Source organism: Galleria mellonella, unplaced genomic scaffold (genome assembly GCF_026898425.1).
Source record: "Galleria mellonella isolate WM207_F2 unplaced genomic scaffold, CSIRO_AGI_GalMel_v1 utg32, whole genome shotgun sequence".
Lineage (NCBI taxonomy): Eukaryota > Metazoa > Arthropoda > Insecta > Lepidoptera > Pyralidae > Galleria > Galleria mellonella.
This window is the reverse complement of record NW_026442075.1, coordinates 5036644-5056136: the sequence shown is the minus strand read 5'-3', so window position 1 is coordinate 5056136 and position 19493 is coordinate 5036644. Positions and strand designations below refer to the sequence as shown.

Genomic DNA, 19493 nt, shown 5'->3' with positions numbered 1-19493 from the left:
TATGTATATAATATATGAATATATATTATGTAAATTGTTATATCCGTGGATTAAATTATGCTCTATTTTATATTTGGTAGATATATATCTTTTTATGTTAATCATTCACGCTTAACCTGCTGAAAAAATTGGAATAAAGTTTTTTGCACAACTAAATTATATCCTAACCTAACTTATAGGAAACTTTATATATCGATTCTGATTCTGTCAGCTGTAATTGAAATTAAGAAAAGTAATTGAAACATTCCAACATCTTTAGAAACTTTCACATTCATAATATTAGTATGATTTATATAATGAGACCTCATTAATTTTATTAAAATTCATAATGCGGCAAAATATAATCCGCCCTTTTTTGAGAAATCGGCTAAAAAGGTATCCAAATAGTAATAGTTTAAATTTATACATTCCCCCTGGGATCAAACTTCCAGCCGACCGAAGCTGTGGGTAAAAAGCAATCGCGTATAGAATAATAATGACAGCAATAAATGGATCCAATAAAATATATAACCGTGTTTTATATATCATAGTTTTCGTTTGGTTTATTGAAAACATGAAACATTGATTCTGAGAAATTGAATATAGTACTACGAGTATTAATCCATCAATTTTTTTCGGATATTGAGATTACTACAAGGGAGTATATATATGTAGTTTACATTTTCACATTTTAAATTCCATCTTTTGCAAACATTCCGGAATTCCTTGTTCTTAGCTCCCTTTTAATAATATTATAATAATAAACATACAGTTAAATACATTTTTATAAACATTATCTAGTGTAATTAATTAAAATTATGTTTTACAAAAAACAAAAAAATCCGACATCAATTATAGCAAAACCAGTAATTTTGATTTAAAAATTAAACTATTGAAACGATTGTAATAAAATTTTTATTACATCAAATAAAAAAATTAAAAGAAAAAAATTAAGAACCTTCTTTTTTGTAGTAATATAAAAATTATAAAAATATAATTATTTAATAAAGACGACCTTGGTGGTATAGCGGTTTAATACATCGCTTCATCTTCCGATGGTCGCTAGTTCGGTCCCCGCACAATACAAAAAAAATTATTTCATGAAGATGACTGTTTGTATTAGTCTGATTGTTTTCTATGTATAATAATAATATGTATTTACAAAAAAGTCTAGATGTGTGCTAGGTACATGTCCAGTGGTATTTATTAAAAAAATATTAATAACACACTTGGTCCTCTACAAAATATAAATATTTGTATTATGTAAGGATCAAATAGGAGTGTATTAATCACTTTATCGAATCATATATCATCAAATGGTAAAAACGCATAAATAAATTTATATCATTCCTTTCAAGAGTACTTACTATATTTATTAAACCTTTAATAGTTCTACCATTCTCATTTTCGTGTATAAAATATCTTATATATGTGTCAGTCCATTTGTTATTTATATATATGTATATAAATTAATACTAATACCGCGTTCAAGTTTTCCCTAAAGTTAACTGGGGGAGAATATTTTTAGCACTAAATCCTCCTTGTACACATATCTCGAACTAAAGAATAAATAAATCCTACATTTAAAATGAACGCATCAGCTGTGTCCTTATTACTGAATATTAGTTCATTTGCCAACACAGAACTACAGCAGTTCTTATTAGCCAACTTCCACACACGCCACGCCACCGAGCGTAATAACTCCATGCCCTGAAGGTATTTTCATATCTCTACCAGTGGTGGTAAATTCAGAAAATTTCACAGTTCTTATATACTGACACGATGCAGACAGCTTCACGTTTCGTATGGTTATATTTAAAGAGATACGAGCGTAATAAAAACGTATTACAGCATAAAGAGGCGCACGACCGGTAAGTGTGTATATTTTATTTTTTGTGTACCCCCGAGGAAGCTTTTATTGCACTTCGCGAGTTTTCAGATGGTACGATTTTTTCTAGGTTTACTTACGTATATATGCATAAAAACGAGTATAATACGTATAATAATATATAATATGTCACGCCTGTCTTCCGTTAGGGTAGGCAGAAACAATGGAACGCCAGATGCTTCGATTTAAACAAACCTCTTTCGCTTCCTCCACATTAATCAATCTTTTCGTATACGCTCGTCGGTTACGGGTATTTTTAATTTGGCCCTTTTTCAGTACGTCACTTATATATATATATCGTGTATAATTAAGTTAAAACTTCTGAAATACGACAGTGAAAACCGCATACAATCTTGTGTAGTAATTTTTGCATGACGTCGGAACAAACATAAATCAGACTTCTATTGGTTTTATTAAGACCCCTCATATCAGTTTCATTAAATACCTCCAATGTGCAGTCATTACCTAGTTCCAATTTTGTTATATAAGTAAGATAAGATTATACAAATTTAACCATTTAAAATTTTATTAGGCAATAAAGCACGACTTTAATCGTAATAAAATTAACATGGGAGCATCACGGATACCCATGTTGACTTATATTAATTTCGTTACGCGATAATTTATTCTGCAATCGATAGGGTAAATACACCCTCTCGATTGCAAAGAGAGTTATAAATTAGATTGTGCCTTCTTAATATAATTTAAAAAAATTTTAATAATGAATTCTAAATAGTTAAATAAATCAAATAAATATAAGCGAACTGGTAACCTCCTTTTATATGGATATTTAAAAGGTGTAAAAGTTGATAGCCCTCCTGATGGTGTGATGAACGCTAATGATTCTCCATAAAGGTCACAGATTATATTATAATATTGAAAAATTATAGAAAACTGTACAGTTAATGATGATAAATACATAATAAAACAGATCGTCTTACCTCCTACACTAGCTCCGAACGCGACACCAACAGCACACAAGGAGTTGTTAGCAGTGGCTGCAACCTCCCCGGCACACCTGGTCCCGTGGCGATTTGAGTCAATAGTGTCATACCGAGGTTGCGGGTTCGAGTCGTGAGAGTTCACATCGTACGAAGCCATCGGATCCTGATAAATAAAAATGAAACTATAAATATTTCTGTCTTGTGGACCCGGCATAAAATGGGCCACCGTTTACTTTCCCGTGGGTATCGTAAGAGGCGACTAAGGGAACTTGAATGTTAGAGTGATGGGCAGCAGTGTCTCTCTTAATACATCACCAAAAGCTTAGCTGTTTTTACTAATCCGTCAAGTGTAACAATTATTGGCAAAGGGGGGCCTTATGGAGAAATCGTATGTTTAACAATGAACGATTAACGGCTGATATAAAAAAAAGACGATGATGAAAATACCTCTGTACTTATCTATAAATAACAATTACAGAGTGTAACAATCTTTTTAGCTTGTGCCACTCTTATATATTCTAAGAATAAACCTGTAATTGTACTGAATTTAATAAAAGATACATATATTTCTATTTTCTTTATATATTTTAATGCCACTAATGTTTTTAAATGGCAAACGAAATTTCAAACATCGTTGTTTATATAAATTTATCTAAGATGCGTAATTAATGGATGACAGTGAGAAATGGCCAATATCGAGTGACGGTAGGTAAGATAAAAGATCTCCATTAAAGGATATAGTCGATAAAGCGTCCCTGAGAGTAAGTATCAGATTGCTTAGTATTGTTGTTTTTCGTGAACTGTTTAAAGACTACTACGACTGTAATACATCTTCATCATTATCATAATCTCAGCCATTATCTGTCCACTGCTGAACATAAGCCTTTCCTTGTAGTCTGCTAATTCAATTCAATTCAATTTAATTTATTCTATAACAATATTACATTGTGTTGAATACGATAGGATTTTTAGACTACAAGTGCAAAATTACAAAAATACAACAATTTTATATATTAACAATGTCACATACAATGTCACAACCAAAAACTAAATGGACAAGCCAAAAGGAATTGTATCTATTGACTCTCTACAATGCATTTGAGATTGCCACTCCATATAGTCAAGACATCCGATGAAAAAGAAAGGTGAGTGGCAACCTCGTACGTGCAAACGCAGTGTAGGCACGATCCCTTACTAGATGGAATACATCCTTAATTACATAAATAATAAATATATAGTAAAATTAAATACCGTTATTAATAAACATCACTAAAGAATAATTATACAGATTTAACTATATTTTATGTTCATAACAGTACCTATATTTTATATAGAACCTTTCTTAGGTTTATATATTTTTTTTAGGAAAAAACTGGAATTTAGATAGGATAATAGTTTTGAGATCGTTAAATTTGCGATTGTAATGTTCACATTCATTGTTCGTCAATTTAACTCGATATATTACATGAGTGCAAAAATTCTAACAGTAAATAGAGTACGAGTAGAAGAGTCCTTTTTTGTGGGATAAAATTGGAAATTTAAATTTAGAAGGGTATGACAAACATCCCTTTTCATCCCAAGGACCCTGTAACCAGGTCTGGAATGTGCAAATAAAATCCCTTCATGTGATACCTCAGTTAAACTATTTGGGGTAATAATATCTAAAACTATTCCAATTTTCTAATCGATAGTTGTTGAAATATTATATACGAGTAGTGCTGTGTCGGAGGGACGGACGGATGGGCGAAAATGTACCAAAAGGGACTTTTTTTGTGCGAAATCATTATAGAATAAAAAAAAGAGGAAAAGTAAATATTCCCAAAAGAACCCATTATAATAAAGGAGATGATCCACCGAGTATAACTTAGTAGATTACTGATATAATAATTATTAAGCTCCTTTTGTGTCTCTCCAAAATCCTTTCTCAAAATTGCGGTTCACGGTTTATTACGATTATAATTTAATTATGTAAAATCATAGAACCAAGTATGTCGAGGTACTAGGCCTCACTTAAAGATGAAAGGAAAGCTTCTACCCTGTTTCGCAATACAGTAAAGGGGGTAGCCCGCGACCCAATTACCTATTTTTCCGAACATCAACAGAGAAAATTAAAGCCTGAAACAGTGAATCGTGTAATTTGAAGCTAGCTTTTATTCGTAGATGTCGCTACTAGTTCCAACACGTACCAACCATTCAAACACTCGTCCCATTTCGTTTATCGTTGTTGCTCGTGATAATGTATGCGATTCCATTAAATGTTCCATTAAACCTTGCTTAGCAAAGAGCAGAGTCTCTTATACCATCTATATGATTACATAAATTCTTCATTAATACTCATTTATTAATACAAGCCAATTATTATTAGTATACATTTCTATCGGGGAATTTAAACAAAAAAGCCTTTTGTTCAACATTTTTATTTAAATTGAATTATTTTGATTTATTATCTACTACTTATATAAGTATTGGATAATGGAAGAAGTAAATCGTTTCATTATCAATCCAAATATCTTTAAGCACACTTTAAAATACCCAGAGGCAATTAAAGAAAGGTTATTTCCTAAATTAACACGAATAAAAATGTAATCCGACCAGATTGATATACTATATAACAACTGCCACTGACTGATGTCATTTCGAGATATATTTTATAGGAATTACACGTTCATAAAGTAATAAAAGAACACGGTAAATTCCGACACTCATTCCCGTTGCTGTCTATTCTATTTATCCGGGATTTACAAGGGCATCTTACAATTTACACTGAGATTGAATCCCATGGAATCTCAAGGGGAAATCTATTGCTGAAATTTAATCTGAAATAATTACAAAATAAAGATTGTAAATATAGATGTATGTACAATTCTCTCTGTTTAGAGAACAAGAACCTTTTAAATCAAGGAATAAATACTAAATATAAAATATTTTTATAGGGCTTAGCCGAAATTTATACTGTGTTGACGACCGTCATCTTGACCTTTCAAATACATCGCCGCCGGATTTAACAAATTACATTTATATTACATCAAGAGATATGAACAAAAATTAAAAATGTTGCAGGTGGCTGTGGGAAAAAAATATAACTTGGCCAGGAAAAAGGAGCCTAAATAAAATTCAATATCAATATTAAACTACCTGATCAGCGTAAACATTTTTTTTTTAATAAATTGTTATCATGACATAATACTCACGTAATTGGCAACTAAATCAGGATGGTCTGTCTCCAAGCCGTCATCGAGTATAGTGACGACCACACCCCGTCCTGTGATGCCTTCCCGCCAGGCGGGTATCACGTTCATGTCTAAACCGCCGCCACGGTTCTGAAAAATGTATCTTATTAATAAACAATACAGTTAACTGTCGATAAAGCTCAACACAGCTCAGTAATCTACCCACAGCTAAATAAATAAATACCAGTGGACTTATTATTTAACGCCATCTAGTTTATTAGTTTACTAGTACGGGTACTAAACAACTAATACACGTGCTCAATTGTTTTTATTATTAGCGTAGTTATTGTTTATTATTTCAACACTAAATAATTGTCATTATCCAGAAAAAAATAATTGTATTAGTTAATATAAAGCGTTCATTAATGATACTAACAATCACAACAATTGCCTAGTCTTTAAGCTAGAATACCGTGTGTTATAAGAAAGTTGATTACGTAAATCTGGGGTACAACCTAAAGCACACGAGTAAAATTAGAAAACTATTTCTTAAAAATTGGACAGACCGGTGTTCGAACCCGAGGCCTTATTTACGCAAATAATATGCTTGCCGCCGTGTCACTTATGTCATCGACACAATATATATTTTTCTACATGTATGTACACGCATGTATGGATTCGAAAGTATCTAATACACAATTTTAGCTTTACAATTTTTAATACTTGTAAGAACAGCACTTTTAATTCTTTAAGTAGCTCTATTCAGTAGAGACTACTTGACACGGTAATGGCCACGCTTATTACTACAATCCTATAAGTATTATTGAACGAGCTCAGTATATTATATATATATAATGATGATGAAAGTATTTTAATATTATTATTAACCGATTTCAAATAAGAGGTAATCATTTCCACTGTTCGCTTTTTGTGTATATATGACTTTTAGATGACCTAATAGGAATTTTGATAAACTTGCTATATATATTATAAAGGTATATCTTTAGTCAACAGTGTAATATAAAAGGATCAATTCCGAGGTATTAAAAACTTTGAATATTTTGAGGTTATTTTTTGCCAGAAGTCTCAAACACAAAAGAGATGCAATTCATAAATTTTAATATTGACAGATATAAAAATTTTTACGCTAGTGAAAAAAAATGAAATAAAGTAACATACGCTGATAAGAAATTGCTTGTGAGTACATCGTTGTCGATATCGATGGAAATAGTTATGAATTTTAAAATAAATTGTATTTCAATATGAAAAATAAATCAATATGCAGATAACCTCTCTTTGTGACTTTGCTTTGCCTCACACATTTTATTTAAAGTCGATTCTTCTCATTGCTATTCGCTTAGCATAAATGTTCTGAGTCATCGTAGTGTCTATTGTGTTGTAGAACTAGTGTAGACAATATTGTGTATGAAAAGAAAAACCCAGCAACAAACTTAGTTCCCAAATTGTGAGTGAAGTAAAATGTACTGACAAATCCGAAACAATAACAGGTAGAAAAGGAAAACAAGAAAGTAACCGTACACCTACAAACAAAACGGGAAAGTAAATAAAAATCTAATTTCGAAATTTTCTAACTTAATTATAAACACAATGCTTATTTATTCGAGTTACAACTTAATTTACGAAACAAAACTTAAACAAGCGAAAATATCAATTCTAATGAAAAATTCACGAATTTTCACTTGACTATTAAAAACTGGGAAATTAACATTCGAGGAAATTCTACGTAATATCCCAAGTGAAAAGAAAATTTTTGGCTTTACTCTCATCAATATTTTACGAGGCATAAGATGAACTTTCCGAAAAGAAAATTAAACTTCTGGAGGGTTTAGATGAAACCATTAAAAGAAAACAAAGCGTTCTAAAAATGAGTGCTTATATTGTGTTTTTTATCCCTCATCATAAACGCCTATTTTTTATCACAATTAAAATTGTATTTCATAGAAAATAAGACGAAGTTATTTTCTTGTGTATATTTTCTCTGAGTTTTAATACAGAATAATTTCGATAGGCGTGTAAAACCTACATAATTTTGCTATTATAAAGTGCTATTAAAATCCATTATAACAATACCTAAACTTGTACTTATGCTTTTATATAATATTAAAAGGGCCATTGTTAGATTTATTACCTTTCTACTAAATTTATAATTGGATTTTATTGCTTCTCTATTAAAACTGATATAACAAAGGTACTTATAATACATAATGTATGTGACTAAATATGCATTATATACATATTAAAAATTAAATTATTAACATCTTTTGAGGAAGTATTTTACCATCAAAAATAAGAATCCTTAAGAAACATAAGTCAAAGAACGACAACAACAAAACTACGCTTTATAATTCGCATTTAAAATTTAAGTTTGAATTAACATCGAAAATCTATAATGTTTTGATTTTTTTATGTCTTATTAAACATTATTTATTTATTATTTGTTTTAATTTCGTATACCAAAATAAATCTCAAATGTGTAAAAAATAACAAAACTCAATATATTTCAGTTTTGTATTTATCGTTTAGTGTATTTATCTCACAAAGACATTTTTTAAGCTATTATTGATCAAAATTTATAAAAAATATCTTACCAAGTACCACATATGGGGCCATTTGGGATCATTGAGCAGGAATTTCGAGTCAGCAAGTCGTGGCCGCCCCTTCACCCTCGCCTGTAGGAGATCTCTCTTGGAGCCAGCGTCGCGTTTTGTAGCGGACGATGGTGAAGGCACGTCAGATGTTTTTGTTTCAGCTGTTAATGTTATTCAGTATGTTAATAAAGTGAAGTGTACGTTATTATGATACTTAGAATGGCAAATAATTTAACGGTTAATCTAATGGATAGCGAGTACTATCGCCTATAGACTTGAAGAGTACAATATAATATTACAGAATATACTGTGATATCCATAGTAGTTTTCATGCATTACTATTTCTGAGGACTATCGTGTTGTGTCTTCGTATTCTGTTATTTTACCAGAGGGAGACTTTATACAAAAGTCGTTTGCTTGGATACATCTGTCCTATTCATGTTTATACCGTGAAGCAGTCGTGTTTGCATGACTGTATTTCGGTTTGAAGGATGGGATGTGGCAGTGAATTTACAAGATACAGAGGAATAATGCCTTGGTCCTCAGGAATAGCAACGCAAGGAGGGTATCATGGGCGAAATAGTATACTCTGTTATGTCTATGGTACTGCTCATGTCTATAGACGACGGGTTATTCGTATTTAAAGACGAATGTAGCTAGTATGATTTTTGACATTTTAAGACTCTTGTTTTATATCAATGCATATAGATAAGGTATATAAAATAGACCCTATCTAGATAGACGACCGTAGATATGTTGCAGAAAGTCATTGGATGCAAGTGTCTCATGTTCTTATGATAATCTATTCGAGAAGTAGAAGAACTCAACAGTAAATTGAGGGCATTTGATGATATTATGATTGTAGATCCCAGATTATGATGTAATATAATTATTAGCTGTTAGCCACGACTTCTTCCGCGGAATATATTAATTGATCCGGATAAAAAGTAAAAGATGACTCACTATGTATAATATGCTAAATTCCAAAACGGTTTGTTAAGTTGATCAGAAGGTAAAAACGAACAAGCTCTTTATCAGATTTATGATAGTATTAAAGATATTTGAATATTACCTGTAGAAGAAAAATCATGTAAAGGTATGAAATCCCTTTTTTTTCTGGAGAGAGCACGCTGTTGCTTCGCCCACCGCACTCTCGAATCTCCCTCCAGCCTGTTATGGTGTTCATGGGCGGCCGATATCGACCGCTTTGCTACTGAGTTGTGATGAAAATGATAATGGTTGTCAAATATCTGAAACAAAAGAAAAAAATATATTATGAGGACAAATAAATACGATACTTAGTATATATTCTGAATATTAGACTTGATTAGTTAATTTGAAAGATTCGCGTTGTTTGCACATATTTTAAATTAACGATCGGTACTTAACGCGATACCTGATTTTTTAATGATTACTTGATTAGAATTATTTTAATTAACTCCGCTACCATTAGTATTTTGTGACTGCTAATATTCAAGGATTGGCTACCACTATTATACTACCAGCAGTTCCACAACCTTACATATTAGCTATCAACTTCCGACTGCCATTTTGTTCACGCACGTTTTGCGAGAGGTTTTATTAGATTTCTACTCGGAACTTAGTATTAACCGTTAGTCACTCAAACTGCAAACTATATATATATATATATATATATATATATATATATATATATATATATATATATATATACTATTTATATTTATTTTATAGTAATTTACTTGTAATCGTGTCACGTTAAGTCCCGGTAATAAATTTAAAATAAACTTGATTAATTTGGTTTTCTCATATTTTCTTAGAATTTTGTACTTTGTTATTAAAATACACAGTAAGACAATTAGTTCCATTCAAGCTTTAACAATATAGGATGTCAGTAACTCTCAATATGGCACTAATATACACGTTAGACATTTTATTATTATTTTTGATACAACTCTCAAAATCAAAGCTTTTTATGTAGATATGTAAGTATTCAATACCTTATTTTGTAGACAATAGTATCAAAAAACAACATCACATTACATTATCACGTGGGTTTATTTTAAAATGTGAAATTTAAATTTAAAATAATTCTATTGTTAATTTAATATTAATTAATAAAATATTAATTTCAATTTATAATTAATTCTACATTTTGCAGTACACATCAGAATGCAGCACGACACAGAGTAACCTAGTTTTACTTTAATAAGAAATTTTAATTTATAATATCGCGGCATATTTAATAACTGTTAGAATTAAAATATAATTTTAGTAAATACTAATCTCTCCATATAAACAACAACTTAAAAAATCACTATTATGCACCAGTTACCTTGATTTAAAATCAAAAATACAAAACCGATTCTGACATGAAAGTATATCCTTTTAAATTTAACAATTTTCAAAATCAGTTTATAAATGACGGAGTTTTGAGGTAGGTAACAAACATAACAGAATTGAGATACTTCCTTTTTTAAAATTGGTTAATTAATGCCAGACTTTCCAACGTATATAATATCAAAAAACAACAATGCAACCACATTAAATTATCCCGTGGTTTTACTTTAACAATACAGTTAACGATTTTATGGTCATAAAATTTGTAAAGTGGTATTTGGCTTAATTTTATTTCGCGTTTATTTAATACGTTTATTTCGTTTACATACGGAAAACACTTATTAACACTTAGTGTTTGTTAAAAGCTATTTACATATATAGATATATGTAAATAGCTTTTACCCGCGTCTTCGCTCGCGTGACTAATATGTTTACTAACCGGGATTAAGAAGTTCATGTCTTTCTCCATTCCATATAGTAACATATATCTTGTATAGTACATCGATTCAGTTGTTAAAGCACTATTAGGTAACAAACTAACAAACAAATAACATCACTTCCAAATTGACAATATTGGTAAGGACTAGTAAGGATGATTATTGATTTGGTAAATACAGATTAATTACTAAGTCGCCGTAATTAAAAGCTCATGATGATGATATTTAGGTCTATATAAAGGTAAGGTCAATAAGGTATTTAATTAAAATTTCTATACATTGAATAACATAGTAAAAATCACGTGATTATATCGCAGGCCAATTTTAAAATTAGGCAGATCATGGTATTCTACATTGCATCATCATATAGGGTGCATTAACTGAATCTGATAACGATTAACGTTTAAAGGTATACTGTAATATATAAAGAGACGTAGAGCTCTGTTGAAACGATAAAGGTGGTAATTTATGGAATTATGATAAATTGATTGCGCATCTGAAAAAGGTATTTATAATATATATATATATATATATATATATATATATATATATATATATATATATATATATAGTATGTGGGGTACTACGTTATACTAACTTTACAAGTATATGATATATTATTTAACAATATAAAGGTTGTAAACCTCTTAGTGATAAATAGAAATGAAGCACAAGTACTTACAGTTCATTTAATTTAGATATCATACTATTAAATCATATATTTACTTATTTTACTTTGTATACGAGATATAATAAATAATATAACATAAATACCCAACTTCTGTTAATCCATTGACACTTATTTAACTATAGCTTCTTTAGGACTTCCATCATCAATAATTGTGATATATTTTATATAATGACAAGAAGTGTCTCCCCACCCAGATAACAATCTTTTATATCTACAGGGCTGAATTCGAGGGAACAAGTCAGCGAGACCACGTGTTTTTATAATTTCATTACTTTTTATTCAAGTATCATGACAATAAATAAAATTATATAATTAATTAAAATATAAATTAGTGTTCTATATACAATACAAGAATAATTTATTACTAAATTTGGTATAATAACAATTTTAACGTTTTATTATATTTAAAGTAGTTAGTCTGATTTTTATTAATAAATGTAGGTACACATTTTAACATAAGATGTTTAAGAAAATTAATATAATTTAAAATAAATATCTAACACACGCAACCTAACTCCATGCACAAACTACTTATGTATGCAAGCAAGAAGATACGACATCCATTAATGTAAGCGTCAAATGTACATATTCGTATTGTAAAGTACCTACAAATTAAGAATTATTATAACTGTGATATATGTTATATGCAGTGTGGTTCTGGAATAGAATGAGTTACCTCTTTCTTTCCCGTAGGTGTTATAAGTGGCGACTAAGAAAACTTAATCGTTAGGGGATGGGCAGCAGTGCCCTTTTTAAAACAACACCAAAAACCTAATTTGAGTTGTCAACCCGCCTGCCAACCATGGCAGTCACTGAAAAAACGCCCTCTAAAAGGTAAGCCAGAAGTAAACAGTCAAAGGCTGATATAATGATGATAAGATGGTAAGTGTGATCCTAAATTAAAATAAATCCTTTCAATAATAAAAAAAAAAAAAATAGAGATTTTAAAGGAGTAAAAAAAGCACTCTTTTTCATCACGAATTTCTTAAGAGTTGAAAGGAAAACAAACTACAACACAAAAAAATTTCGAATTATAACGCTGTACAAAACCGCTAGATAAGCGAGGTTAAAATAAAGGCTATATTAAAAGCAAATAGGAATGGCAAACAAATCTAATGGAAAGTGGTAACAGCCATAGACGTTTATAGACACGATTAGCACCATGAATGTCACAGAATAAATTATGACGCCCATGCGTTTCCATTTCTGAGGATCAATGTTAGTCCTTCGTGTTCCTGCTATCAAAACACAGCTATGTAATCACAGCTGTTTAGTGGTCATCAATGCAGATGATTATCGTAAAAAGTTTGTCAAATTTATTTATTTATTTCATCAACTAGGTGAGCTTTATAATCTCCCAATACGCAGGAATTTAAGATTACGCAACGCAATAAAATACAATCTGATTGTGAATTTAATTAACAAAGAGAGACTTTATACTAAAATCATTTGCTTAGGTCACCTCTGTCCCATTAGTGTTCCTACTGTGAAGTAGTTGTATGCATGGCTGTGTTTCAGTTTGAAGGGTGAGATATGGCAATGAATTTACAAGGTATAAAGGAATAATACCTTGGTTCCCAGGAATAGCAACTTATTGGGGGGGGGGGGGGGGTTCATGGGCGAAGCAGTATACTCTGTTATAACCATGGCACTGCTCATGTCTATAGGTGACGGTTACCACATTCCATCAAGTAGGTGTGCCGTCAGCTTGTTTGCCATTCTAAGTTGCATAAAAAAAACTTCCTTCTTAATCACAATATTTTCAAAAGAGCCAAATTATAACTAAATTATTAAAAAAGTCTCGATTCTGGCACGTCCTTGCGATAAAAGAAGCTTAAATAAATTTATCGAACAAAGTGGCAGAATTATGATAGTACCTACCTGAAAATATACTACGTTATATTTAAAATCCATGAAGAAATTTATGTGCAATATAATGTAACTTTATAGTCGTTCTTTGCGGAACATAAAGTTATGTTTATAGCAAGGTGGGACCATCTTTCTCTTCTTCGGATAATATCTCTAGTGAACGACTATTGTGCATATCCATTATCAATTTTTATTCTTCGGGTTTAGTATTACCAGAATAAAGTATTACATATGGATATGATACGTATTGTGGCTGCTTTTAGAGCGAACTCTTTTGTTTTATATCTAATATATTCGTAAAATAAATATTGTAAAACAATTAAACAAAAATTTTAATTTAAACTTTCCCTGCGACTTCATGCGCGTAGTTTTTTGAAGTAGTTAACTGTGTTTTTCCTACACACATTAAGTATACTGTGTGTGCTAATTAATCTATTGTAAAATAAGATTCGAACTTCAAATAAATATGATTATTCCTAAATTACACTGGGATATGACGTGCTAAATATAAAAAAATCTAAACATTAATTCATAATTGTATAAATAAACAACTTTAATTAAGAAATAAAGTAAAAAAATAAGGCAATAGTTACTACTTTTTTGAGATTGGTAACTAATCCAATATAAACCGACATATAACTAACAGAAAAACCGGCAGAAAAAAAAAATTATTCTATGTACCAAAATAAACAAAGAGCTCTTTAAAAATAAGGTTTCAACAACAATCAAGGGATCGCTCTGCTCTGGTTACTGCCATTATCTGCATTGCGGAGTCGTACATATGAATAATTTTATTATCCACTTCTCTCTCACGATGATGTCTTTTACGTCCCATTCAGTACTAAAATGAAGATATTACAAACATAGCTTTTTATTTCTTTTGTAGTGTATTATGATATACCTGTACATTTAAGCGAAATGCCTCGCGAAGTGGTGAAAATTATTGTTGCGAGAATTCGCTCTATGAAGAAAAAAAAAATCATTAATCACAGAGCTTTGAGAATGAAATTGAATTCCCTTTATAGGCTTCTATGATTTTCAACTCACAATATTTTATTCATTGATGTATTAAAAAAATTAAGTATCCATCTTTTTCTCACTGGAATTTTATTTTCAAAGTAAAATTCTAAAAAAATATTTAAATATTATTCAATTACATTTTCAGAGTCTGTCAATTTTATGCAAATATAAAGGTAATATATGGAAATGCAACACTTACAATTTTATTGTATGTGTTGCATAATCAGTAGTTGACTGGACAAGATATCAGTCTCTAGTTTGTCTTTTCCAATCAACTACTAGTACTTTATGGTCATTCTAATGAGAGTGGTAGGTTTACCATAAATATAGTAAGAATCCAATGACATCATCATCAGAAAAACCAATGTCGATTTGACATTTGATACGTATTGGACCGGAATTGTTCTGCCTATCATAATGGGAGACAAGCGTGACAGATATGTATGTATGTATGGACCGGAATTGTTCCTAAACTATCTAGCAATATTTGACCCAAAAATATTAACAAACTAAATAAAAGCTTGTATTAAAAAAAGGTCTCGACGGCAGCTGTGAATGATTAGGTCATATGCAAGTTATATATAACGTTGATATAAGACTTGTTACTTTACATCAACATTATTTGGTAACTTTTATAGTATGTTCTTACTTATTTACTATAAAGTAGAAGTCATAAAATGGTCACTATTGCCTTATGAAGACATATGTTCTTCAACTGACTACCAGTATTTCCAGATATTTTTTTCTTTTAATGGGTGATAATGGAATGGTAACCCCACCCGCGCTAATGGTATACACCGGCGGGGCACCAGTGAAGGATGATAAGTGAGAATAAATGCAGGTCAGTTAGCCCATCGTGATGAATTCAACAAGAATTGTTCACGATGGTTTCCAGGGGAACCACGTGAAGGTCCACCTAATAGGGCATATTGCTAGTAATGGGGCTGTCAAATTCCATTGCTAACAATCCCTTTCCCCCCTATTTCCAGATATTTATATAGGTAAAGGTCCAGGTATTGTTTACATGACACGCGATCCGATTCTAATCACTGATATTCTTAAAAATACAAGCTAATTAAGAACCTTCTTACAGAAATCGAGGAAAATTAACTAAAAATTATTCAATGAACAAACTTGACCCTTCCCATCTACCACTATATCATGTAGCGACAATTAATTTTCTACAAAAGCTCCTATCCAGCAGCGTTGATTTATATTGTTACAAATCAAAATGGTAGCAGCACCAAAAATACATAGTTGATGCCTGAAGCTGAAAGTTTTGATTGAAATATGTAATAGCAAGCCGTACATAGCTACGGTGCACAATACAAAAGGTTCAGGGGAAATAGCGGCCGCCTCTGTTTAATTATTCCCTGAATTTCAAACTGAAGTATTTGTTCCTGTGCATTTTGTTTATTTCTGAGCATGAATAGGCTAAAATGGCCACTTTAAAAGTTTGAAATAGTTCTCCATTACGATATACAAAACTGGCCAAATCAATGAATTAAATGACAATCCTACTAATATTATATATGTTAAAATTGTATATTGGGACGATCGTTACTCGATATTGTTTACAGTGAAGTAAACATACATAAACATTTATATATACAGGGATAGATTTTTAACCGACTCCAAAAAAGAAGGATGTTCTCAATTCGGTTGTATTTCGTTTTAACTCTGTTAGTTATATCCGATTTAGAATTTTTTAATCTGAAATGATGGACCTGATGGAATGTGATAACCGTCGCTTATAGACATGAGCAGTACCATGGACGTAACAAAGTATACTGTTTCGCCCATGATACCCCCCATGCGTTGCTATTCCTGAGGACTCAGGTATTATTCCTCTGTACCCTGTAAATTCACGCCATATCCCACCCTTCAAACCGAAACACAGCCATGCAAACACAACTGCTTTACGGTTGAAAGACGAATGGGACAGAGGTACCCAAGCAAACTACTTTTGTACAAAGTCTCCCTCTGGTAAATAAACAAATATTAAGATTTTAATATGTACTTTTGTTATCTTTATTTTTTATGTATTTTAACATACCATATCCTTTATACCAATTATTTCTCCAAGAAATAGGATATATTTACCTTATTCTACATAAAAGCAAATAATCATAATACCGGGCACTGAGAGACATATCATTCCTTTCATGTAAGTCATCTTTCAAAGAAATTGTTCTTGGTGGAACGGCTTCTTATGATTTGATTTAGCGTCGCAGCAAAAGGTAGCATTTAATTGTTATTGAGTACAAAGACATATATCTATACATATCGTAGAATAACGAATAGGATAATTTTTATTCCTTCTACCAAGCAAAGTTATTATAATTTCAACCCTTAACTGTCCACTGCTGAATATAAGCTTTCCCCATAAGGGAAGTTTTGCCAGTAGTTGCCACGCTTGGCAGTCGGGTTGGCATTCGCAGTTAGAATTTTGCAGGTGATTTAAGAGGGACACTGCTGCCTATCCTCCGCCCTCCCTTAATCGTCTCTTACGACACCCACGGGAAAGGAAGAGGGTGGCCCATTCTATGCCAGGACCGACATGGCGAAAACTAAGTATTACTGTTTAATATAAAATTCTCAGAAAAATATAATCATGATTAGTATCTTGTTTATAAAATGTGTAAAATTACAAAATTACTTTAATTAAAGATAAGACGACTCACAGTCTTCACGACTGCCTTTATTTTTTCAGGCGCTTTATATTAGGTAGAAGAAGATTCTTTATTTGTCTATTTTTTTTTAATTGTTAAGCAATTACGTCGTTGATTCTATATTAATTTTCACAATTCTTCTGCAATCTATAGCATTTACTTGCGTGTTAATCTCATATTAATTTTGAATGATGCAGTGAGTTTTCTTTGTGAAACCAAAATAAGCTTTAAGAAATATGGTAGGAGTCTCTCTTGTATGTAGAAATAATTATAGCTATTTCATAAGGTCAATATATTAATCCACAAAATAACGTCTCTAAATAAATAAAAAATACCATGTGATATAACCAAATCTAGAACGATCTTGCCACAACGTCTAATACTCATTATATTTTTTATTTATATCTGAACATTCTTTTTTTTTTTTTAATACATTGCATGTGTAATATATATGTAAATGCGCATTTACATATATATTACACATACATACATACACGTACACAAAAGCGTAAGCACCCATTAATTGTAATATGATAGGTATCAGCAAATAATTCGATGATAATTGAACTTGTCACACGTAGAATTTCAAATACATATTTACAAATCGTACAATGTCCAAGTACTGTATTCGCTACATCGCTGTAGAATATAAGTAATAAAATATATATGACTTGATAAAACGGTACATGAATATAATCTATTACTATGTAGAGGTGCTTTTAACTGCGCTAAGTTTACGCGTGACGGGGATCGATCCGTTTTAAAGCAGGCTTTCCATCAGTGGCAGTTTGAAGTGCACCGGATTCTGAGTGATCCCCGGAGCTGTGAGGTAGTATATATTATAGGTATATAAAGCTATGTGGTAGGAATTCAGGAACAAGTCTGTATCGTAGATACATTGATGTACTTTATATTATTTTTATGTAGAAAAAGATTCAGGAATTAGTTTTTATGTTGTAATCGATTTAAAAAAAGAAGAGCTTTCCTATTCGCATATATTTTGTAAATATATTTATGTAATATCTTCTCTAGTAATAAACTAATTTTGAAATTATAATTGATAGAGTTTACTGTACTGTAGGGTCCCCATGGTAAGAAGGCGCGGCGATGTGTGTATAATTTATGGGATATATTATACGCGTAAAACACAGAAATATATATGTATGTGTATATATATATATATATAATCAGATAATGTAACTACTACGAATATTCCACCAAATACTGTCAGTTATATTTGTTTTAACAATCTTCCATAAACAAATCAACAAGCATACCTAAAAGTATGTTAACAGCCCTCTTTTTTACATTAGACTAAATAAAACATAAAGAAATTAGATTTAAAATATCTGTCACTTTAACTTTATCTTATTATTTTAACTTCCGCTCAGTAACAGAATTCCCAGTTGCGAATTCAAAGTGCGAACATCTAAAGATTGTAAAGGAACCCATCCGTGCCGCTTGTTTCGCGCGTCCTGTACGCGCCGTTACTCAGTCTGTGTTTATGAACTGGCCCGGAAAAAGGATTAATGCAGTCAAGCCGATACAATGTGCACGGCGCTTTGGGAATCGGAAAGTTAACTGGGAATAAGTAAGGAAAGGTTTTTATATAACACAGTCGATAAGATAGCTGAAATTTTGAATGTTAAATATACATTTGATAGTCTAAAATATATAGATATATAAAAATCTATCCGTGAAGTGATAGACAATGCAATACTATAACAACAATATATAACAATATATATTAATATAACTTTTTGTTTCAAATATGTTCGTTTTTAAATATGTCTATATACATATATGTATGTATAACAGGAATTTATTATTAATTTTTATAATTTTACTATTATCATAAATGTGAAAATGTGTAAAGACGTTTTAATTGTAATGTT

At 30.9% G+C, this 19493-nt stretch overlaps 1 protein-coding gene across 7 annotated transcripts in view; it reads right to left on the bottom strand.

The window, feature by feature from the left end:
• LOC113510669 (furin-like protease 1) overlaps positions 1 to 19493 on the bottom strand; it is a 246104-nt gene that overhangs the window by 33053 nt on the left and 193558 nt on the right. For all 7 annotated transcript variants that reach the window (XM_031907132.2, XM_031907134.2, XM_031907133.2 and 4 more), the window contains exons 3-6: positions 9663 to 9840; positions 8591 to 8751; positions 6003 to 6131; positions 2809 to 2974 (exon numbers count right to left, since the gene is read on the bottom strand). In XM_031907132.2, coding sequence (XP_031762992.2) covers positions 2809 to 2974; positions 6003 to 6131; positions 8591 to 8751; positions 9663 to 9840 — 634 coding nt within the window. The remainder of the gene's footprint in view (positions 1 to 2808; positions 2975 to 6002; positions 6132 to 8590; positions 8752 to 9662; positions 9841 to 19493) is intronic.